Source organism: Mercenaria mercenaria, chromosome 8 (assembly GCF_021730395.1).
Source record: "Mercenaria mercenaria strain notata chromosome 8, MADL_Memer_1, whole genome shotgun sequence".
Lineage (NCBI taxonomy): Eukaryota > Metazoa > Mollusca > Bivalvia > Venerida > Veneridae > Mercenaria > Mercenaria mercenaria.
Window position 1 is genome coordinate 24,612,761 of NC_069368.1, and position 25,600 is coordinate 24,638,360.

The 25,600-nt window shown below is 36.5% G+C and overlaps 1 protein-coding gene across 1 annotated transcript in view; it reads left to right on the forward strand.

Moving 5' to 3' along the window:
- Nucleotides 1–16,164, forward strand: part of LOC123522858 (uncharacterized) — a 39,913-nt gene extending 23,749 nt beyond the window's left edge. Inside the window, exon 6 of the mRNA XM_045300337.2 lies at nt 9,765–16,164. Coding sequence (XP_045156272.2) covers nt 9,765–12,472 — 2,708 coding nt within the window. The 3' untranslated portion in view covers nt 12,473–16,164. The remainder of the gene's footprint in view (nt 1–9,764) is intronic.
- Nucleotides 16,165–25,600: the final 9,436 nt, after the last annotated feature.

The following is a 25,600-nucleotide window of genomic DNA, read 5'->3' on the forward strand; positions in this document are numbered from 1 at the left end:
TTTGAGAATAAATACTAAACACTAACCTGAACAAATACAACGGAAATGCGCGAGTAAATCAAAATTCACAATAAACATAGATTTGAGCAAGAGAACAGTTCATATGCAATTCAATGCATAAGATATGTACGAAGCGGAGAATACCTGAATACATGAAGTACATATTCGCAGAATAAAATATAGATGATTAATATGAACTTAAGCTTTGCCTCTCTGACGAGAAAGCTCGATCATGTTGGGTATTTTGGCCCTTTCGCGGAAATGCTCATTTCAGAAAATCCGCGTGTAGGTGGTGCAAACTCAGTTTTACTTCCACTTACCGGTACTGCGCGGGGATTAGGCCTTGTGGCGAGATGAAATGTCTGTTAAATGTATTACTGACGAATTTTCAATAAAGAAAATATCCAAATCACCAATATTTTTAAGTCAGAAATTTGTCAAACTGTAAACTGATACCCGCGACATAAACAATAGGCCAATATGAAAACCGGTAATATTTAAGAAAAATGGTATTAAGTGTACTTTGCTATTTAATTTGTTCAATGGTAGTCACTGTGAACTCGAAACAATGCATGAATGAATGATACTATGATGTTGAAAAGTCGAAAAGTCGAACAAAACTACGATTGTTAAAGGTGGAAACCATGATTTAAGCACAAAACAAAGATGGTGAAAAGTTGAAACAGCGAAACTACGACGGTGAATAGTCAAATTATTGCATTGTTTCCACTTTCAACATCGTAGTTTCGTTGTTTCGACTTTCCATCATTGTAGTGACATTTCACCATCTTACTTTCGGCTTTTAAGCATCGTTGTAACACCATCCTGATGCCCATACGCACAGGTCCGTTTACCATTACACGAAGTAGAACGTAATCATGTCGACGTCCGAAGCTGAAGGACTTTTACGTATGAATTTTTTTCGAATATTATTATTATACAGAATTTTTAATCAAACAATGACAAAAAAGCTATTTACCGCAAAATTCGTAAAAAATATTAAGTTATGAAAAATAAACTTTCATGTATACTTTTGAAATTGTTTTTCATATATTGGGAAGGAATATTACTGCTGGATTAAAACATTTGGCAACAAGGTTTATGCATTTTTGAGTTTCCCCGTTTCTTTTATAGGGTGGAGACATTTAAAGTTACCCATGTCCGACCGTCTGTCCGTCCGTCATAGTTTTCATATTTTATCAAGAGTCATCAAACCTCACAGGACTGTTAATCAGTATGTGAAGTTGTGCACCTGGTGTTTTAATTTGGGATCTCACACCACCAGGCCAGAGCAAAAACGTAACTACAAAACGTAACTACAAGATCCTTCCTCTTAAAGACGACCTCCTATCTCGTTTTTACAAGAAAATGTTTCGTTATTACAAGAAGTCGTATTGTAATAATAAGATCATTACGGTCAAATTTTCTCGTAATACCAAAACGTATAGTAAAACTTAGAGAATTTGTTTTCCTTTTTGACTTTGTAGTAGAAAAGTGAAATTGCACGTTTCTGGGTAAGATTTCACAGACAAAATTTCTATAAAAAGTGTCCAAATTACCAGTATTTCTAAGTCATAAACCTGTCAAAATGTAGACAGAAACCTGTGACATAGAAAAATGAGTTGTCATGAAATTCTTGACCTTTGCTTTTTATATAATCTGTTCAATGGTAGTCACTTATTTGAGTCCGAATAACACTATATTGTCAAAGAAAGTTAAATAGTTAGCATACGTATCAATGTTTGAAATTCTAAACTACTGTCGTTTTCAGTGACGACAAATGACACAGAAATCGTCCTGACACACGTGACTGCTCACAAAAGTTGAAATCAGTTACCAAGGTTTGTCCGAAACCATTTCTTCGTGTCACCGAATTCCTAAGCGTGTGTTTCGTGTCCGGTCTATAAGTCTGCCATCTATGAAAGGGATTTTAAAATAACTTGGCACATATTCCCCATAATGAGACGACATGTCATGCGCAAGACCCAGACCCCTGGCTCCAAGGTCATGGTCACATTCTTGGGCACGCTTCGGGAGCATTTGTTACTAATAGTGACAGCTCTTGTCTTAATGAATCGCATAGTTTTTGTCGTATAAGAATAACATTTTTACTTCTTTGGATATTGCTTTCGTTTCGAAGGACTATTGACATATGTGTGCGTAAAACATGGTCAGATGACTCAGACACACGTGACTTAAATGCTAAAAGAGAGTTTGAGATTTCAACCTTCGCCTTCCACTTCAACGTCTCTCATTTATATTTGGGGTAACACGTCACCGATATGCGTGTATTTTATCTATATCAGACGTTGCTACTAAAGTTTTCCATGTAATATCAATTAAGCCTAAGACTTCTTTTTATAACTATGTGAAATAAAAAGCTTTGTTTCAGGATTTCTGCTTATTAAGTTATTCGATTATCCATATGTATAATTAGACTAAATTTGATGCGAAACACTATCAATAAGTATAAGAATAGGGAAGTTTTGTAAGGCTAATAATTTTAACTAAATACATTGAATTGAACCTGAAGTATGAAGTTATCGACTGATTTTGAGTAGCATTAAGATTTTGTTCAAACTTTAACTTTTACGGCATAATTGTGTCTCCAGCCGGTATCGATTTTACTAGATGGGACTATTTGTCGTATGAAGTGAAGTGTTGAACGTCCAAAGATGAGATATCACGAAGGTCAAAACTTCCGTCTTTTTTCATTTACTCTGTCCACATACTCGGCATCAAAGACTTAAAGCTGGATGGAGGCACATGGCAGGACAATAATTTTACCTGAAAAAAAAATTACGCGCGATTATCATTTGGTGAAACATTTTATTTTCACTTCCAGATAGAAACAATCCGTTGCGTTTTAATTATAAACATAAAACGGTACTAGTAAGACGGAAAATTCTTCTGAAGTACGGTACAACCTCTCCAGAGCGGCCCTCTCTTAAGCAAAAACCTCTCTTTAACAACGTCATCAAAATTTCCCAAAGCTGAAATATACTATCAAATTTAACTCTCCAAAACAACAAGCTCTACATAACAGTCAGTATTTGTATCTCCCAAAGGGTGTCGTTCTACAGAGGTTGCACTGTATCCGACAATTTCAGATCTATGATATTATGATGATCATGATAAGTTTCCTGTTAGCCGTATGAAATAATTCCATTTTTACATGCATGGACCCAGAGCCTGGCAAAGGGGCATTAATTCTTTAATTCTTATTTTTGACATGCTTTCCTTTTAAAAAAGTATTTTCAAACAAATACATGTATATGCCCACATGTTATTTTGTGCGACCACCTAACATTTCTTGACTGTTTCGCTCGACACATGGTGACTTGGCACGATTATATTGTGCTGTCTGTCTGAGAGTCTGATATTATACAGAGTCTGTCTTACATTTGTTTCAATTCGCTTGTTACATGTATTTATAACTTGTGTATATTTGCTCATGTTATCAACATATCTTTTAAAAGGTTAAATTTTCATTAGGTACATTGTTTATGACTGTCTACAAGTAAAACGCGTCTTTTAAGGAATTCGATGTACAAAGTACCAATTCAAAGTGAAAAAAACCTTTAAGAAAAACTATGAAATACTAGTCCACTACATGACGGATGAATCTGTCCTTTATTATTTATGGTCATGTCTTTTGTGCTTGCTTTATCGTATATATTTAACTTCATTTCAAAGTATTTCGACAAATGTATTTGTAATAGTTGGTGTTTCATGTTTTTGTTTGAAAAATATTAATTGCATCATCTTTCAAGAACACCATCAGCAATAAAATACGTTGATATGATGTTCACTTTTATAATGCAGGAAAAAAAGATCATAATTACGGATAAATTGAAAGAGCGGATTAAATGAAATAAGGTTCATTTCTAAAGTTTGAATCTCAAGGAATTTTAATCGAACTTCAACTTCATACGTTAACTTCGCAAGAGACGTTGAAGGGAAACCGAAGGTTGAGATCTCAAACTCTCTAATGTTGCGTCTGTAAAACCTACTTTCACATTTTTACCTGGCATTTAAAGTCATGCTACACCGAAAGAACATGAAGTTTTCTAGGAATCAATATGTTTGAATCGCAGTGAATATGCTATCTTACCCCTTTTACCTCTGGTGAATTGAGAGCTATCCTACTCGCCCCTGCGTCAGCGTCGGCATCTTTCAATTTTACTTTATTGCTGTTAATACATGATAGATTTGATTCAAACTAAATTACTTGTTCTTCATCATCCCCGCATCATATGATACAAGAGAGACAACACTTGCACCAATATCTCATGAATTATGTCCTCTGTTTACTTAGAATTTCAGGTTAAAGCTTTAATGCGCTTTCACTCTATCTCTGTTATTACTAAATCTATTTTTAAGCTTGATGTAGTTGTTCCACATTATGACATAGGAGCCATTTCTTGGCACATGCTATTCATGAATTATGCCCCTTCTCAGGTAATAGTTTTTATACACTAGTCTAGATTTGATTCAAACGTATATCAGTTATTGTACATCTTCACCCACATAATATCATAACTTCCGGGCAAATATTGCATGAATTATGATCCTTTTTACTTAGAATTTCAGGTTAAAGCTTTGATGCACTTTCATTTTATCTCTGTTATTATTTCATGGATTTAATTTAAAATTTAAAAGGTTGTCCCATATGATATCACCTCCCACATCATATGCCAAAAGGACTATAATTTTGCACCAGTATTAATAAATTATGCCCCAGTTAGACTTCAGGATAAATTCGTGATGCTCACTCTATTTCTATTATTACTGAATGTATTTGAGTCAAACTAAGATCAGTTGTTCCCTCCGTGTAAGGCCCATTACTCTTGCAGAAATATTTCATGATTTTTTTATACTTAGTGTTTCAATACACTTTCAGTCTATCTCTGTAAATACTGTACTTGATTCAAACGTTAAAATAATTGTTCCGTTACATCAGCCATATCATTTCAATGGTCACAAAGTGTAGGTGTGTAACATTGTTTCCTGGGATGGACGAAAACAGGGGCGCAAATATTCCCAATTTTCTTCGCTTATTTCAATTTATCTTGTCAATTCAGAACCTTCACGCGCAAAATATTTTATTTCCTTTGACAAAACAGTATACTGTTTTTTAATCACTCTAGTGATAGCTTTAGTTTCTACATGTATGACCTGTTTCGCAATCTGGTGCAACATTAGATATTGACTCCGTTGAAAATTGACCCCAAGGGTCTTTTTTTTCAACGGACGACTGATGAAATTTCAACGTTGAAAAGTGACCACGCCCGTTATTTAATAATCTATCCACGCGTGAAAATTTGACCCTTTGTCTTGTTGAAAACTGATCAGCTATAGTCAGGACATATTTCAGCTGATCCCAATAATCATACACAATTTGCCTTTTACGATACAGATCAAAAATTAACATTTCTGTAATGTTTTCAGGACTTTATATAATAAACGTTTAGTTACGCGCCACAAGCTAATGATACGTCTAATTGTTTGCCAATTCATCGGCCATAATTCTGCAGATACTGGTCAGATATAGAATTTAAAACCCAGATACACAAGTTTACATGCTTATTTGAGGACGGGATGTCTGAAAACTGATCAACTACAGTCGGGTCATATTTCAACGTTAACTTCTTAGTCCTTCTTCCTCTCCTTTCTTCTATTTTTCGTCTTATCGTCAAAACACATGAATCGTTTTTATTTAGTTTCCATTACATTTGTCTTTACAATTGTATTCAATCAAATTATTTCTTAAGACTTCATTCCTTATCCCGGTACAATTAAGAGCTCAAGCATTTGTACAAATTATTTTGTTCGCAAATAGAAGACATTTACGAGGGCTGTTCAAAAATAACGTATACTTTTGCTGTCAAATGTTGCATATTATGTAAATAATAATGTGAAATATATCGTTGTAATTCGGAATCTTTCTGTAATTTAGTCATACATTTTTGTAACATTTTTGCTGATAGGCGCAGCGCGTCGAACGTTTTTATAACCATTAGCTACGCATAACCGGCGCAGTCGCTTTTTGATCTGTCGTAATTTGAATTCGATCACTTATGTTCGCACTAATAGTACACTTATTGGCCCCAAAATATGCCAAAGTGCAGCAACACGTCAGGGCGACATGCACCTAGAGTATGGTCATTCGGACGTGGGAAGCGGAAAAAATCAAGGTTTAATCTAAGTGAGTATTACTGTTTATAATGCATATAATGTCGTCATCGACTCGCATAGATAATAAGGCAGTTGCTTAGTTACGGAGAAATGTTGGCGAACATCAACTGAAATTCATAAACTAACAAAGTAGACGCCGAAAAAATGTTCATTCATCTATGTCTTTATCTTCAAGTGGTACAGACGGTTCTAAATAGTACAGAATTGCTTAAAGACAGCGAAGATGGAGGGAGAAAAAGGAAAAATGCGAATGGACGTTAACGCCAATGTATGACGCCGTAGATAAAGACCAAGTACTCATGTTGAGTACCCTGTTCGAGATGCGTGTCATAAGTGTTCATACATTTTTAGCATTCTAACCAAACAATTGTTTATGACTTAAGTATTGCTCATGAAAATCTATGAAATAAATTTACAAATATGAATTAATGCAAGCATCACAATGAAGACACGACGTCGTTAACGTAGTTGAAATATATTGCCGTGCGCCGGGTCCATGTTAGTGACTGTTTTCGAGGAGGCATAACTCCTGAATGCATGGTCATAATCAAGTCAAATTTGCAGTGCGGTTAGTAGAAAGATAGCAAATGAATATGATTTATTTTTGTTTTGCTTTATTAAAGTATATAAAAGCTAGAGAAAAAGTCTACGTTATTTTTGAAGAGTCCTCGTATAAAACTTTGTGTCTTTCATTCTTCTCCTTTCCTACTTATCTTGTTCAAACTATGATGTATGTACATGTATTTAATTTGTACATGTATTACTGAGAAAAAATGTGCTTAAAACGTTAAATTCAAAAGCTCTTATCAATTTAGGACCGTTGGTTCCAGTCGCAGTACTAGTCTTGTTGTTTATGTTTTATGGGTCTTCCATGTGATGGTTGTGTAACATTGAAATAAATCATGAGGTCAGTTTTTAACGTTGTAAAATTACCCCTATGTAAATTACCGGCAGAGTCTAAATTTAACGTTACACCACCCTTTCATGACCGAAAATAAAACACTAACTGATACGAATGTCTAATATATTATCGGTGGATCGAGTCAAACCATCCACAGTAATGTTTCAGACTCGGTAAAATGAGATACTTTTGCGCACATTCCGAAACTTTCAGAATTATATACTTTGGAAATCGTACAGCGCCAAAGCTTCTACATGTTACAATTAACTTTGACCTTTTTTGGCATTTTCTTGCGAGATCACCTATGTGGGATGGTAAAGGTCACAAAACTTATCACCGCTTAAACACATAAAGTGTCCTACTTTCGAAGAATAAGGAGTCGGCGTCACACTTTGGTTAAGGTTTTGCGTGCAAGTTACTATCAAGGCCATATCTCAGTAACCACTTGGTGTATTAGACTGAAACATCACACGAGCCTTCCCAGTGATCAACCCTATTAAAATATTTAAGTTAGATAACTCTTGCTTGAATATAATTCAAATTATGGCCCTTGTTCGACTTAAAATTCTGGTTGAGGGTTCGCGTGCAAGTTACTACCAAGGCCATATCTCAGTAACCACTTAATGTAATAGCTGAGACATCAGACGAGCCTCCTATTAACATAATTAAGTTAGACAACTCTTGCTTGAACATGATACAAATTATGGCCCTTGTTTGACTTAAAAATTCTGGTTGAGGTTTTTCGTGCAAGTTACTATCAATGCCATATCTCAGTAACCACTTGGATTGAAACATCTCATGAGCCTTCCTACTGATCAAATTAGATAACTCTTGCTTGAATATAATACAAATTTTGGCCCTTGTTTTACAATAATTATTAATTCCATTGTGTCAAAAATTCGAAACATGTGGCCATTCTAAACAGAATTATGAGAGACTATATCTAAAAGCAATATGTGTACAATCTGTAAGCGAATTTGAAACAATAGATTTACCCTTTCGTAAAATGACCTGGCACTGATTTTTATGCAATCTTGCCAGGCATAGGTATATTTTTGACAACACAGAAAAGGCCGTCACTGGACCTTTAGCTCTTTCCTGAAGTTATGAAAATGGAAGTATACAGGCTGAACTTGAAAACGAAAGTCGGCTTTGCACTGGTTGATAGGAGTCACGCGCTGGGACAACCCCGTCTAAATGTATGCGCGTGGACTTATTTTGTTGCTTTGCTAGTGGGAAGTCAATATTCAACACTTTCTTACGATTTAAAAGTACCTGGGCTTAAGCAAGATATTTTAGCTATTCATCTGCGAAAAAAATATTTTAACTCGGAATAAACACAAATCCCACAGGGGTCTGTAACTGAGCAAGGGTTTATGGAGACTTTTTGGAACTTCGTCAAATCTTTCAAAAGGTCCTTTTTGATGTTGTCTGAAAGTCTCAGTTTATTCCTTGGATGTAAGATATTTCCGCATTTTGAGAGCTGCAGACCTAGACATTTCAGAAATATTTTAAAAAACTGTTGTTGATTCTACGGAAGCGTGAAAGGGCCATCAGACGCTTATACGTTTCAGTAGGTTACAGGTGCGGAAAGGATATATAAGTATTTACAAGAATAGGTTGTCAGTGTGCATTGAGTTTGTTATTATACAAAAATAAAACTAATAAAAGGTTAGAAAAATGATGATATTGTAGTTTTTATCTCATTAATTAAAAGTTATTAAGACATAATTCTACTATCTCATATTTAGGACTTTGTAACTCCTAATTATGACATAAAATTATTTCAAACCTGGCACTAGGACGCTTCTATATTTTAACATAAGATATATCTTTATAACGTAAAACACATCTCTTTGTGTTAAAGAGATTTCGCTATAATTTACAGAGGTATCCCTAATAAATATCTTGTTATGATCGTAAAAGATACTTCCTGTGTGGAAGTCTCGATGTGCCTGTCCAAGTCCGACTACATACCACCCATATGTCGAAAATCATTGTGGTAAACTTTCGTTAACAGTTCCTGTCCAACATATAGCGGATCATCTCACCTACCTCGGGGAAGTTGTCAGGTCAGTTTGAGCCTTGGCTCGGCCTTGTGAAATTATTTTTAAAGAAGCTGTCCAGCAAGTATGCAATAGTTTCTGGTTCTTTCCAGTGTGTATCTCTTCTACACACAGACGATCTCCGACGTTTATCTTAAATTAACTAACCGTTAAAAAATGACCCCATGACTGATAAAAATTTAACGACTGATCAGTTTTCAACGACATTTTGATCAAAATTTTATGTTGAAATGTTGGCGGGTTTAATTTTCAATGTTAAAAAGGAACCGATTGGGTCAATTTTCAACGGGGTCAATATTTAATGTTACACCGGCACCGAAATAGTCGATCGCACTGTCCCCTGTGACAGCTTTTGTTTTTATTTACCAATGTATGTATATGAACAATTGTTTTTGTTTTTCTTTTGGATATTTCCTATCAAACATGTTAAAATGATCAAACTTGATAGATATATACTCGAGACTCATTTTTTGTTCTGAACTTTAGTGTATAATACAACTGAGGACATAAAAATGTGGTATAAACCAGTTATCCGCTGAAATGTATGTGTATGGTTTCTCCCTGCATGTTAATTATTTAGTTGTGTTTTACCGCTACAGAGTTACAGACAATGTTGATAGAATATTACAAAGAAGATATACTACGCATGTCTGCAATTCCGCTTCAACAAGAGGGTAATCTGTGTAACGTTAAAGATGTATACGTTAGACCACGAATGACGATTGAATCAAAAGGCAACAAAGGATCAGAGGAGGCTGTTGTACTATCAATGTCTGATGTTTTTACAAAAGACGGCAAAGCAATCAAATCCATCTACGTCCTCGGAGAAGCGGGGTCTGGTAAAAGTAGTTTCTGTAAAAGTTTGGTAAATTACTGGTGTTTGGCTCATTCTGACGAAGGCGAAAGTATTGAAGATGAGCTCAGTGGGGTCAAGGAAATGAATAAATTTAAATTTTTGTTTCACCTTCCTCTCCGTCATCATACAGATAAGATGAAAATCAAAGAAATGCTGGAGGAAAAGTACGAGCATCCTGTTCTTAAGAAGCTTCTTGAATGTGAGTCTCGAACCTGTCTCGTTGTCCTTGATGGTCTTGATGAATGGGCTCATCCAGCGTCAAAACGCCCTCCAGAACGCGGCTCATTGAAGGAATATACCGTCATAACTACGTCACGACCATGGAAAATTGCAACGTTAGGAATAAATGATAACGAGATACGACATAAGATTATTCTTAAAGGGTTTGTTGATAAAACATCTGTAAAGAACATGATTGAAAATACGGTTCGAATATTAAATAAAACGTTTAAAAAAGACAAAGTTTCAAGTATCTGTGAAAAGACTCTTGAAAACATATCAGTGACAAGTCTAAAGCATACAGCGATTACGCTGCAGCAATTGATTTGCCTGTGGTTTGACGACAAACTTCGTGGTAAACCCCCCTCCAGATGTGCCTTATACACGGAAATGCTTGACCTGTTCTTTGACTGGAACAAGAAGAAATACCCCGACGATCCCCTATTTGCAGAAATGATGAAAAAATCAGAAGAGCTGAAGAATCTAGAACTTCCTCGCTGTTTAATAAATACTGAAGTCTGTAAATCATATAGTTATATCATTCATGACGTATCACGGCTGGCTTATGAAACACTGTTCAATAACACGAGAGAAACATCTTTGTCATTTGATAGTTCTACTTTTGAACGTCTGAAAATATCAAATGAAGTGAAATCATGTTGTTTGAAATTGGGAATCTTATCTGAAGATAAAAGTTTAAGTTTATTTGCAAGTAGAAGTAGAAGGTCAGTAATTTCATTTGTTCACAAGTCATTTCAAGAATATTTGGCTGCTATATATATTGCTATCCGTTTTGAAGAACTTGTTGCGCTGCCGGTAGATTCGGGACAAGTAGATTTGCCTGGCCTTTGTTCACAACAAATTAGAGATGTTTTCAGTGAGTGCACGACTTTGGATAAAATATTAGAACAAGCTAATGTATTTATTATGCTATGTGGTCTAGAGCCTCGAATCGCTACATCAATTTCAAAGTATATATACGATATTGTTACAAGGGACAAATGTGTTCTAGATTACAGAAGAACAATAAGTGATAGACATAAAGGTCTTATATTAGATATCCAGGAATGTATTTTAAACTGTACAGAAGAAGTGCAAGCATGTGAAACTCTTATACAATCTGACTTTTATCTAGGTGACATTTTCGTGATGAGTATGTTAAATAGCGATCATTTCTGTACAATTTTTGAGAATCAGTTTATTTCTCCTGACAGTGTCATTTCGTTTAGAATTAAGATATTGTACATGGAAAAGTATCTTAAGAGAGTATGGAAATATTTGAAGAAATGTAGGCGACTAGAAGCAATGCACATTGATTTCAGTAGGAGCAGTGAAATTGATATTGAAGGTATCAATTATATCTGTAATGCAATTGAAGGTAATACTTCAACATTGAAAGCACTGTATGTAGTTGGTATGAAACGTATATGTAGAACAGTAGTCCGTCGTCTGCCTGATATGAATCATCTTGTTGCATTGCAGATAGAAAATCTTAAAATTACTCATGAAGACTTGATCTCACTATGCACTTTCCTGTCAGATAACAGTCGTCTTGAACAGATATCGATTTGCGATACACGCTGTACTGGCTGTGAGTTCCAGTGCTGGGACCAGCATGAAGTAGATTTATCTGAGCATCAACAACTTCAGTACCTAAAGTACGATAACTCTGTCACTGTGACTTGTGTTAACGTTTCTAAGCTAGAAATATTTAATTGTTTATCATTGAAGAGCACAGACTTTGTAAAAGTATTTGATATTCTTAGAACAGCTAACAAATTAACAGAACTTTATTTGATGTATGATATTATTGGTTCAGACAAACATCGTTCATATCATACTGTAACAAACAAATTGATCACATTGTTACCATTACTGCTCCAGCTCCGTGAACTTACTTTATGGGATTTTACATTAACTGACAATATAATGAAATTTCCCTCTGAGCTAAAGAGTATGAAGAACATTTATTTTCATGGTGTCAAAATGAGCTTGACAGCATGGCGGCAGTTTATTGATAGTGTTCCTCAAATGCCGCTACCTGTAACGGTGGTAACAAGGAACATGTGTATTACACGAGATGGGGAGGAATATGAACCTCGTATACTCTGGAGAGTAGGTGGAGGAGTACAAGCGGCTGCACGGCAGTATGTTAGAGACCAGAAGGTGCTGTTCAATGTTGGATATGAACATAAAGATTTTAATTCAATTGAATTTTCAACAAAGAAGTAATATTCATCAGTATATTAGTAAATCAATACTGTTATAATACTGATGACGACGGTTGTAATGAGGAACGTGTGTAGATATACAATTTCTTGCATACCAGACGGGGATTTCCGGTATTTTTACCTGTGCTGGAAAAATCCATCTTACACTCCGGGGTGTAAGATGACTGTCATGATGTAAGTGACGTATTAGGAACTACATATATTTAGAAGATTTATGTAGTAATTTACATTTTATTTCAAAGAACGGAAAAATCATCCAATACCTTGACAGTTTCTCTTTGTTGAGTATATTTCTCGATTCAAAACACGTTATTTTATCGAAAATTCATAACGTTACGCTGTAACTGATAAACCAAAACCGGAACTGAACATTGTTATTTGTCTTTGAAATGTCTTGACATCTTTCCTGTTTACGGACATCGGTTTCACGCGCTCTGTTTAAATACGCTGCTTTAAGAAACAGTTCTAAAAAAACGTTCAATTGATTTTATTATGTATGATTACTATGGGCCGTAATACAGATGTTTCTCAGTTCGACTATACGAAGTATGGAGAGCTGTCCTACTCGACCAGGCGTCGGCGTCGGTGACGGCGTCTTTCCGCGTCCGTACCTTGGTTAAGGTTTCGATGCACTTTCTCTTTATCTGTGTAATTACTTGATGGATTTATTTCAAAAGCAGTTATTCTTCATCATCATCCACATCATATTGCACAAGAGCCATAACTCTCACACCAATATTTCATGAAATATCCCCCCATTTACTTAGAATTTCAAGTTAAAGTTTTGATACAATTACGCTCTATCTCAGTTATTACTAAATGGATTTGATCCAAACTTAAAATATTTTTTCTACATCATCACCCACATCATATGACCCAAGGTCCATAACTCTAGCAGCAATTTTTCATGTTTTATGCCCTCCTTTTACTTAGAATATAAGGTTAATTTTGATGCATTTCCACTTTATCTCTGTTATTACAGAGAGGATTCGATTCAAATTTAAAATAGTTATTTCACATCATCACTCATATCATATGACACAAGGGTCATAACTCTTGCATCAATATTTCATGAATTATCCCCTTTTTACTTCGAATTTCATGTTAAAGTTTTGGTACACTTTCACTCTGTCTCAGTTATTACTAAATGGATTTAATTTAAAATTAATGTCATCACCCATACCATATGAGACAAGGTGCATCAATCATGCACCAATATTTCAGAAATTATCCCCGAAGGTTGGCATATTAAAATCACACTGTCTGTCTGTGCGTCCATGGAAATTCTCTTCAGGGTTGTAACTTTGCCATCCATGAATTTACTTGGCATAAATGTTTCCTATAATGAGACGATGTGTCATGCGCAAAATTCAGACCCCTAGCTCTAAGGTCAAGGTCACACTTAGAAATCAACGATTAACATGGCCTGTTTCTTTTCTAGTCCTTATCTCTAACATTTATCAAAGGACTTGAAAATGATATGACACAAATGCTAACCATATTGAGATGTATTGCACTTATGACCAGGGTTTCTCAAGCCGAGGGCAAGGTCACAAAGTGATTCATACCTAAACTATTCTGGCATATTTTACGCAGACAACTTTAGCATTCTTGGGCACGCTTAGGGGTAATTTTCACCAATAATGACGACAGCTCTTGTTTAATGTTTTGATATACTTATCTTTATCTCTCTTATTACTTAATACTTTTACACAGACTCGAGCTATTGTCAAATATCTTCATCCACATTAGAGTCATTAAACACTCCAGTGTCAGCTCCAGCTTCCTCAGATGTGCCCAGTTTCACTATTCAGTACGAAATAGTCGAGCATGCTGTCTCCTGTGACAGCTCTTGTATTTTTTTTTTTTTTTTGCTATTCCATTTAATTGTGTTTTTAGTTGTTTCTTTATATATTATAGTGAAATATGTATTACACAGTAATAATTTAAAATGTATTTTATACTGGTACTAAATAGTATTACATTGGTTACATGAATATGACATGTAAAGGTAGATATTCGATTGTCTTTTTTCAGCAAAGAAGTAATATCCGCCTACATAAGAAATCAGGGTTGTTTAAATGATGACTTTCTTTAATTGTATTGATACAGTGACACTGTATATAAAGACTATGCTTAAAAGTGATGAAAAGTGCTCTTTATTTAAATGATAATAAATAATCTTAAAATACCCTGTAGATGTTAAATTTAGAGTTTTAATTAAAAAAAGATCTTTTTACAGTTTACATCCGTTTACAGTTAGTCTTTCAAACAGGTTTGACTGTAATCAGTGTTTTAAAGTGTTAGTGTTTTATAGGAAAGGTGAAAATGAGAAGACATGTACAGATCTATCTTTTAACATTTGCTTTGCCATTGTACATTGTATAAACATTATTGAACATAATTTATTTCAATTGCTAACTTTACATTTACTTAACAGTTTAGTTAATAACGTACGACTTTTAACATGCAGTAGGATAGCAACAGTTTGTCCTCTAAAACAAATACAGTTGAACCTGTATCAAGCAACCAGCCAATGCTTATGGCAGGTGGCCGTTGCTTCAGACAAGTGAGAATTAGAACAGCTGGTAAGTTAGCCGAATGGTTTAAATGCAAACTTGTGCATTCTTAAATAAAGATGCCCGCTAAGGCAGGTTTAATTGTACTGCCAATCTGTTTTTATAAGTAATGAAACTAAAGTTAGGGTTTTCTCATGTTTTGTGCTCATCAGAGTACCATAGCCTCACCCGGTATTCAAAATACAGCGAACATGCGCATCATCTTGTTTTCAGATTACGTCGAACAATCGCCTCTTCCGGTATTCAAATCATGGTGAACATGCGCCTCATCCGGCATTCAAATCCCGTCGAACATAGCCTCATCTGGTATTCAAAATACGGCTAACTTGCGCCATATCCGGTAGTCAAATTATGGCGAACACAGCCTCATATGGTTTTCCATCCTCACGGCGAACATAGCTTCTTCAGGTTTTCTAAAATTCGCTGTGAACATACAAACTAACATATATTCAAAATACTTTTAAATTAGCGTATTATGCATTACATACCGTTGTATTCATATGGGTTTGATGTTTTATCCCTCTCAGTTCATGGTTTATGTAAGAATGTTGACCTGAACATGAAATAGAGGATATTATTTTGTACATTTATAACGCATGTATTGAATGTGTGAACTGATGACACTTTTTTTTTTCAAATGAAACTTGTATATGATAAACTAACGTTATACGCGAATTCAATCAGTGTACATGCACATTTCATCGGCTCAAACTAAATATGGTCTACTGTATTGTATACTCAGTTTTGGAAACAATCATTTACGTCATCTCATTGATTTTACAAAGTTTGTCAAAATAAATGCATGTTCGATTTTAAAATATATACGCAAGATAATATTTCATCAAAATAAAAATATATTTTCTGTTCATAATAGTAAGCTAGCGTGTTTTCAAAGATATTATAATATTAATTATCAGTTATCAATAAATATACTTTTAGTAATATTGTATAGACTTTGACGTAAAACGATTACATTATTTTTTTTTCTCGTTTTTCTAGTTTTAAAGGACAATTTTCTAACTGAATTATTGAATTATTTATTATTTCACTGTTTATCATTAAAATTGTTGAGGTTCTTAAATCATGTGCAAAATAAATGAAACATTTGATTAAAGCTACAGAGAACAGAAACTATACTAGCTTGTTTTTCGTGTTCATTTATTATAAAGTTCATTTGTAATACTAGCTTTTAACGCCGTTATTCGACAGCATTTCAGTTAGATGATAACATTTTCTTGTCATACCAGCATTAATAAATAAAGGCAAAGAAAGGCGCCCTCACAAGGAATTAGCTATCTGTTATAAATGGACCAATTTATGAGTTTTTTTTATAAATGTCTATTGTTAGTTGAAATTGAGAACAAACGTCTCCACAAGGGATCGAACTAATTGCATCTTAGTTTGATAGTACACGAGCTGCACGAGTAATTTGACATGATGGATGTTCCGTTATGTAAGCACGGGTAATCTTTAAAAATGTCGCTGGATGTGATTATAATAAATGCGATACCACATGATTTCACTGGCCGGTCTACGCAGCTGCTAGGGTAGATTGACATGATGTATGTTCCGTTATCTAAGCTCTGGTCATCTTTACAAGAGTAGCTAGATGTCATTATGATTGAAACCATACCACACGATTTCACTGTCTACTCCATGCAGTTGCACGAGTGATTTAACATAATGAATGTTCCGTTGTTTCAGCTCTGGTCATCTTTACAAACGTAGCTAGATGTTATTATGATTGAAACCATACTGTATGATTTCACTGTCAAGTCCACGCAGCTGCAAGAATAGGTTGACTTGATGCATCTTTGCACCCACTTACTAGAAGGTTACAAGGGGTTACCAACGATATAGATCACGTAGCACTGTGCATCGGCGTGAAGTTGGCAGTCAACAGTAGCAGCAGTAGGAGCAGTTAACTGCTGCTACTGCCAGCAGTTACAGCAGTTAACTGCTGCTACTGCCAGCAGTAGGAGCAGTTAACTGCTGCTACTGCCAGCAGTTACAGCAGTTAACTGCTGCTACTGCCAGCAGTTACATCAGTTAACTGCTCCTACTGCTAGCAGTTACAGCAGTTCATTGCGTGTCGCAGTTATCTACCAGCAGTTACAGCACTTGATCTAGTGTACTTACACCAGTTAACTGCTACCACTGCCAGCAGTTACAACAATTAATAGAGCTGTATTATCAGTTATGATGAGAATGGCGTTTATAAGGTATTTATTTTGTCAGTGTCCTACAATAATACTCCCAGCAGTTAAATTGTGTATCTAAAATCAGTTTTACCAGTTTCTTTCAGATGTATATTAGGACCCAGACTTACTCTTCCCGCTTTTAAAGATCATTGAAGCGTTCTTAATCTATTTATATCTTCAAACTTGTAAACCAAGTCTCGTGCGATTTCAGATATTCACTTTTTGTCACAAAGTTACTCAACGGTCATTTCTTTTACGGGCATTGCCAAAGAATTGTTATGTTCTGTTGCTAAGTGTTATGTCCAATGATTTTACATCTGTCCTTCTTTCACGTTAATGAGGCGGGAAAAGAGCCGAGTCCAGATTCGAACACACCTCAGCCCGTTACAGATTTTCATTTCTTTGGGTATGTCACTGCCAGCAGTTACATTTTGTCACTGCCAGCAGTTACATATTGTCACTTACTGCAGTTTGTGGAGTTTTCTATATGATATTGAAAGCTGTTGAAATACGAATTTTTGAGGATTTTGTTGTTATATTTCCTATAGCAGTTAAATGACAATATTTGGTATTAGTGTCAGATAGATGTTACTGCCACAGCTATAATGTTTCTACGATACGCTTCATACAGTTCCTGTATATCCTTAGGACGGCCAGCTATGGTGGCTGATTTCTGCCAGTGTCGTTCTGTCGTTTTGGCGCCCCCGCCATAACAAAAGAACGACGTTTTCCTCTTCTGGCGTTGTTTCGTTCTGTCGTTCTGGCGCCCCCGCCATAACGAAAGAACGACGTTTTCCTGCACATATTTATGCAACTTCGCCGGGTATATTATGTATGTTTTTGACAACACAGAAAATGACTAGCTATTTCTGGAAGTAAATAAAATGAAAGTAGAAATGCTAAACTTGAAAACGAAAGCCGGATTTTGATTCGTAGATAGTCAAGAGTCACGCGCAGCGGTCACCCCGTTTACATGTATGCGCGTACACTTCTTTCTTTTTTTTTTTGCTATCGGGGAGCTAATTTTCAGCACTCTTTTTACGAATTGAAATTACCTGGGATTTAGTACAGCATGTCAGCTTTTAATCTATGAAAAAGTATTTGAGCTCCGGATAAACACAAATCCCACAGGGGTAAGTAACGGACCAAGGGTACATTGATGATTTTCGAACTTCATCAAATCGCTCAAAATGTCATTTTTGATGTTGTCTGAGAGTGTCAGTATATGCCTCAGATGTAAGATATAACCGTATTTGAGAGCTGCAGACCTAGACATTTCAGAAATATTTTCAAAATAAGTTTCCTGTAATAAATTTAAAATAAAAAATGTTGTTTCTACGGAAGCGTGAGAGGGCCATCAGACGCCAATACGTTTTAGTACGTTAAGGCTGCGGAAAGGATATGTTACTATAGGTAGTTAAATGATGCCAGCAATAAAATAAGAGCAGTATCGTCACCTTTCTTACCATTTTACTGCCAGCAGTTAAATTGTTTATGAGAAGTTTACCAGTCTCCTATATACGTAACTGCCAGAATTTAAATATTACTTAAAACAATTTACCAGTTTCATACATGTTAATGATTTATGAGAGCAGTTTACCAGGTTTTTTTTATACCTTTTATTGCTAGCAATTTAACTGGTTTATACGAGCAGTCTAAAATTCATCTATACATTTTGTAATACCAGCATAAATGGTTTACAAGTCTCATTTATGTTTCTGCCAGGAGTTAAGCGGTGTATGAGAGCAGGTTACTAGTACCAGACCCCTGTCATTACCAACAGTGAAATGACCAATGAAAGCAGTTCTCGAGATTTCTGTATGTCAGCATTCAAATAATTACATATTATAAGACCAGTATACCAGTTTTCTACATGTAACTACCGAGATGAAATGTATGAAAGCGATCAAGTTATCAGGCTCCTGTTACTGCTAGAAGTAAAATGTTTAATGACAGCAATTAACAAGGATCAGGCCACCCGTGCCTGGTGGGGGACAACCCTCTCTACAATGGCCACCCGGTCCGATCCAAAACTCAAGGTCTGGGGCGGAGCTGGGGGCGCCCAAACTGAAGAAAATGAAAAATTCCGAAAATGACCTAAAACCAACTTTGAGACCCGCTCACGAGTAAACAAGAGTTTTCCCGGAATAGCCCCTATGCTGGCCACCCATAGACCGTCACCCTCTACAACGGCCATCCGGTCTCAACCCAAACTCAGGATCCCATAGGTTCCTCCTATTAACTGCTGGAACGATTTTAGGCCACCCCCGACCCACCCCCGCCTCACACCTCGACCCGGGTTTCTCCCAAACAAGAGTTTTCCCGGAATGGCGGCCACCCGTGCCTGGTGGGGGACAACCCTCTCTACAATGGCCACCCGGTCCGATCCAAAACTCAAGGTCTGGGGCGGAGCTGGGGGCGCCCAAACTGAAGAAAATGAAAAATTCCGAAAATGACCTAAAACCAACTTTGAGACCCGCTCACGAGTAAACAAGAGTTTTCCCGGAATAGCCCCTATGCTGGCCACCCATAGACCGTCACCCTCTACAACGGCCATCCGGTCTCAACCCAAACTCAGGATCCCATAGGTTCTTCCTATTAACTGCTGGAACGATTTTAGGCCACCCCCGACCCACCCCCGCCTCACACCTCGACCCGGGTTTCTCCCAAACAAGAGTTTTCCCGGAATGGCGGCCACCCGTGCCTGGTGGGGGACAACCCTCTCTACAATGGCCACCCGGTCCGATCCAAAACTCAAGGTCTGGGGCGGAGCTGAGGGCGCCCAAACTGAAGAAAATGAAAAATTCCGAAAATGACCTAAAACCAACTTTGAGACCCGCTCACGAGTAAACAAGAGTTTTCCCGGAATAGCCCCTATGCTGGCCACCCATAGACCGTCACCCTCTACAACGGCCACCCGGTCTCAACCCAAACTCAGGATCCCATAGGTTCTTCCTATTAACTGCTGGAACGATTTTAGGCCACCCCCGACCCACCCCCGCCTCACACCTCGACCCGGGTTTCTCCCAAACAAGAGTTTTCCCGGAATGGCGGCCACCCGTGCCTGGTGGGGGACAACCCTCTCTACAATGGCCACCCGGTCCGATCCAAAACTCAAGGTCTGGGGCGGAGCTGGGGGCGCCCAAACTGAAGAAAATGAAAAATTCCGAAAATGACCTAAAACCAACTTTGAGACCCGCTCACGAGTAAACAAGAGTTTTCCCGGAATAGCCCCTATGCTGGCCACCCATAGACCGTCACCCTCTACAACGGCCACCCGGTCTCAACCCAAACTCAGGATCCCATAGGTTCCTCCTATTAACTGCTGGAACGATTTTAGGCCACCCCCGACCCACCCCCGCCTCACACCTCGACCCGGGTTTCTCCCAAACACGAGTTTTCCCGGAATGGCGGCCACCCGTGCCTGGTGGGGGACAACCCTCTCTACAATGGCCACCCGGTCCGATCCAAAACTCAAGGTCTGGGGCGGAGCTGGGGGCGCCCAAACGGAAGAAAATGAAAAATTCCGAAAATGACCTAAAACCAACTTTGAGACCCGCTCACGAACAGGCATGAAGTGTCTCCACTGAACAAGATCAAAACACATGTACTGTCACATATATCTCAGTCAAGCAAGCACGTTGGTCAAAGACAACCGTATTACTAATAGTGGATTACACTTGGTCTCGACACACGCTGTTGGGTAGTAGTAGTAAGCATTTTGATGAAGTTGATATTGCATGTTTATAAATCTGGACAGAACAGTTTGATTACTACATTACGAGTCTCTAATTGTAAAAAGAACAAACAGGCATGAAATTCTTAACCAGAGTTGTCTCCCCATTGCCTCAATACACCTTGTTGAGTAGTAGAATAGAATTTTGAAGAAGTTGATAATGCATGTTTATAAATCTGGACAGAACAGTTTGATTACTACATTACGAGTCTCTAATTGTAAAAAGAACGAACAGGCATGACTTGATTTGAACGAACGTCCAACCTTGTTCATTGCTATGCTATCATTGAGACACTTGATGCCTGTTCGGTCTTTTTCACATTAGAGAACAGGTACGCCCTTTTTCATTTCGCACTGTAAGAAGAGCGACCTGCTTGACTTGTTCTTTTCAAGTATTAGTGACACTTGATGTGATTTGTACGAACGTTCGGAAGTCAATGCTATCATTGAGACATTTGATGCCTGTCCGTTCTTTTTAACTTTATCAAAATTCCTATTCTTAACTACTCAACAACATCTGTGTCGTTGCTTGACTTTTCGTTTTCAACTATTTGAGACACTTGATGTGACTTGTACCAACGTTCGACCTTGGTCAAAGCTATCATTGAGACAATTGATACGTGTTCGTTTTTTCTACATTAGAGAAGAAGTCACCCCACGAAGCTGTGGCATCTCAAGGGTGACCTGCTTGACTTGTCGTTTTTCAAGTATTAGATACACTTGATGTGACTTGTACGAACGTTCGACCTTGGTCAATGCTATATGCTTGAGACATTTGATACGACGTTAGGTTTTGTCTACATTAGAGAATCAGGGTCACCCTATGAAGCTGTGGCATCTCAAGGGTGACCTGCTTTTTCAAGTAAGTAGAGACTCTAGAACGTTCGTTGAAATCAAGTCTAGTGTCTCTAATACTTGAGAAACGACAAGTCAAGCAGGTCACCCTTGAGATGCCACAGCTTCATGGGGTGACCCTGATTCTCTAATGTAGACAAAACCTAACGTCGTATCAAATGTCTCAAGCATATAGCATTGACCAAGGTCGAACGTTCGTACAAGTCACATCGAATGTCTCATATAGCTGAAAACCTAACGTCGTATCAAATATCTCAATGGTAGCTTTGACACCTAGGTCGGATGTCGTGTCGTTCGTTGTAATCAAGTCTACAGTCTCTACTTACTTGAAAAAGAGATATAATCTAATTATGAACACATGTTTCCTCTTTTTTGCAACACTATTTAAATAATCGGATATAATCGGATAACCGGTTATTTTAGTTGCATATCTATAAGTTCACTTTACAGTGTATGTTATATATCATTACTTAAGAAATGAACCACATAGAGATTAGATATCCTATTTATGTTGTATTCCTTCACTAACACGAGTAAGTTAACAGCATAAACGTACAATATTTGTAAAGATAGTAAACATCAGGTACTCGTCTTAATTTCACCAGGGTGCAGACAGACAGTATTGATCCAGTGAAGCTATACTGTTAGAATAACCCTATTACTATATATCACAAAGCCGCTGGATCCATTTGGCCCGGAAAAATCCAATCTATTTAATTATGTTAAACATTGTCAACGAAGCATATGTGACAACTCATGCACAGTTAAGATATAATTTATAACAAAACAGTGCTTAACCCTTTATCACTATTTATACACGATTTGCACTGTGTTGCAGTTTTTAGACAAATTTTACCGTGCCGTTTTTTTTATATAAATTTTGTATAACTTATGGCATTTACTGAAGCTCAGGTAGAAACAAATTTCAAAGTGATGGCCACTATCCAACACGTTTGCAAAGAATTTCTTTACCATTAAATTTGATAAAAGAAACATCAAACTATTGGTAAACAATTATAAAATACAAAATCATTTTTTCTAAGATGCCTCAAGTAAACGGATGTAATGAGATAGAATTCTTACTCCAACATTGAAATATTAAGGTCAAATTCTGCGAGTCTGTTTTGAATTATGCTCACTTCATTCAAAAATAACCTTGGGGCAGAAGTAAAACCTACCTACATTTCTTCCGCAATATGTAATCTAAAGAGTGAAGGCAAAATAGAGAACTTTTACCGCATGTAACTCAGTATTTTTAAAGATGTCTAACTCTACCCCTTATGTTTCAGAGGTAAATTCACGTTGAACAGCAAACAATCGCTTACAATAAATCAATTATAGTCTTGAGAGAAGTAAAAAAATACTAGAAAAAAGAAAGATAAAGAAGAAAAAATGGCCCCAGTAGGGCTTGAACCTACGCCCCCATGAAAGTTGCAGTCAAAGTAGGTTTATTGTAGAAATTGAATACTCTTCAAAAAGGAGGTACTCTATTACGGGTCTAATACCTTAAATACTATTTATATTAAATGGACACTTTACAAAGTAAATATACGACCAAAGGCTGTTCAAGTTCAGAAAATATAAGTTATATATACCCTGCTTCTGTAACATATTACTCAAAACACGAAACTAACAAAAACGTCGATTGACTTATTTATTCTCGACAGGCTGGAATTTCTTTGACGACCTTTGGGTCTGAAAACATTATTTTTAATCAATAGTACTCTGTTACAGTACAGTCTAACTATAAATCTCAAGAAGAAAGAAACAATTTTGAATGTCGACCGGGTAATAGGACCTTATCTGGTAGTGTGCAATACCTTACAAGCCATGCAGATGGGCCTTATATTGCATACTACAGTGGTGCCTTGTATGGTAAAATGCAACAAATTATACGGTATACTACAGCACCTTGTATGGTAAAATACAACAAATTATATGGCATACTACTGCACCTTGTATGGTAAAATACAACAAATTATATGGCACACTACAGCACCTTGTATGGTAAAATGCAACAAATTATATGGCACACTACAGCACCTTGTATGGTAAAATGCAACAAATTATATGTCATACTACAGTACCTTTATGATTAACTGCAACATCTTATATGGCATACTACAGTACCTTTATGGTTAAATGCAGCATTTTATATGGCATATTACAGTACTGCAACATCTTATATGGCATACTAAAATACCATTTATGTTTAACTGCAACTTCTTATGTGGCATACTACAGCACCTTTTCATGGTTAAAAATACCACCTTATATGGCACACTACAGTAAGCTTTATGATTAACTGCTACATCTTTTATGGCACACTACAGTACCTTTTGTGGTTAACAGCAACATCTTATATACAATGTATCTTATATGGCATATGCCCCGTGGGGTTCTGGGACGATCTGTGTATGAAACGAATTGGAACCACTGCCTTACCCATGCATAATAGTACGAGGCGACTAGTAGGGTCTTAACTTTTGGTTTTGCTGTAACTGTGATTCCAGCAGGTATGCAAATTTTGAGTCCATACCTCATGTTTTTATTTCGATGTAAATGAGATGTGAAACCAAAATTTGTAGTCCTGTTTGGCGCCATATAACCTATACAGTGTTGGTGTGCCGAAAACCCCAAATAAATAAATTATATGGCATATTGCAGCACCTGTTATTGTTAACTGCAACAATGAAATACCAGGTCAACACGACAACAAATCACTTCATCCTGTGTTTCACAGACAGACTGGTCCACAAGTTGATTTACAAGGTCAACACGGCATGATTCACCTCAAACAGATGTTTACAGGCAGTCTAATTCAAACGTTTAAATATAAGGTCAATACCGCAACAAATCCCCTCATCCTGTGGTGAACATACAGACTGGTTCACACATATATTTATCTGGTTAATACGGTACCGGATCTCCTCATTCTGTGGTTAATAGACAGACTGTAGGAAACCATGGTATCTGTGTGCGTACTTGACGGATGAATACAATTTGATCGTTGAATTATTTCATTGAAACAATATTACCAAAAGTCATAGGTAAGCACATAACATATTTAATATCCCTACAGCATTAAAACTATTTCATTTTGTCAAGCTGTGGTGTTGATTTGTTAAAGCAGTGTCTTGTTAAAATGAAATGCTATGTTATCATGTCAAAGTGTGATGCAGTGCCCTATTATGTTAACTAGGCATGTTATCATGTCATGACAAAGTGTGATCTTAACTTGTTAAAGCAGTGTTTTATAATGACAAAAAGCTATGTTATTTTGTTAAAGTATCATCTGATCTTTTTTAGATTTTTTTACATAATTACACGCTCAGTAGACACGATCACATGGTACTTTGGTATAATAGCATAACTTTTTGGCAATATTAGACCCTATTTGGACTAGTTAACATCACACTTTAACATGACAACATATTTTCTTCAGTATCAGTTTTAAAATGATAGATACATAGACGTATTATAAAGGTAAACTACTAATTCCAAACTGGAAGTTATTTTAACAATTGACTGTAAGTGCATGATTTTGATTATGAATGAAGCTCTCGATACCCAATAAGTTATATATTTTAATAGTAAAATTAAAAACACGTGGATAGGATTTTTTATTTGAGTAAATAGTAGTAATTATAACTCGTGATTTCTGTTATTCGAGATAATTCAGTGAAATACGACCATTAGATATATTTAACAGTGCAAGTTTAAATCAAATCTGTCAGAATTTTGCATAGATAAAAACA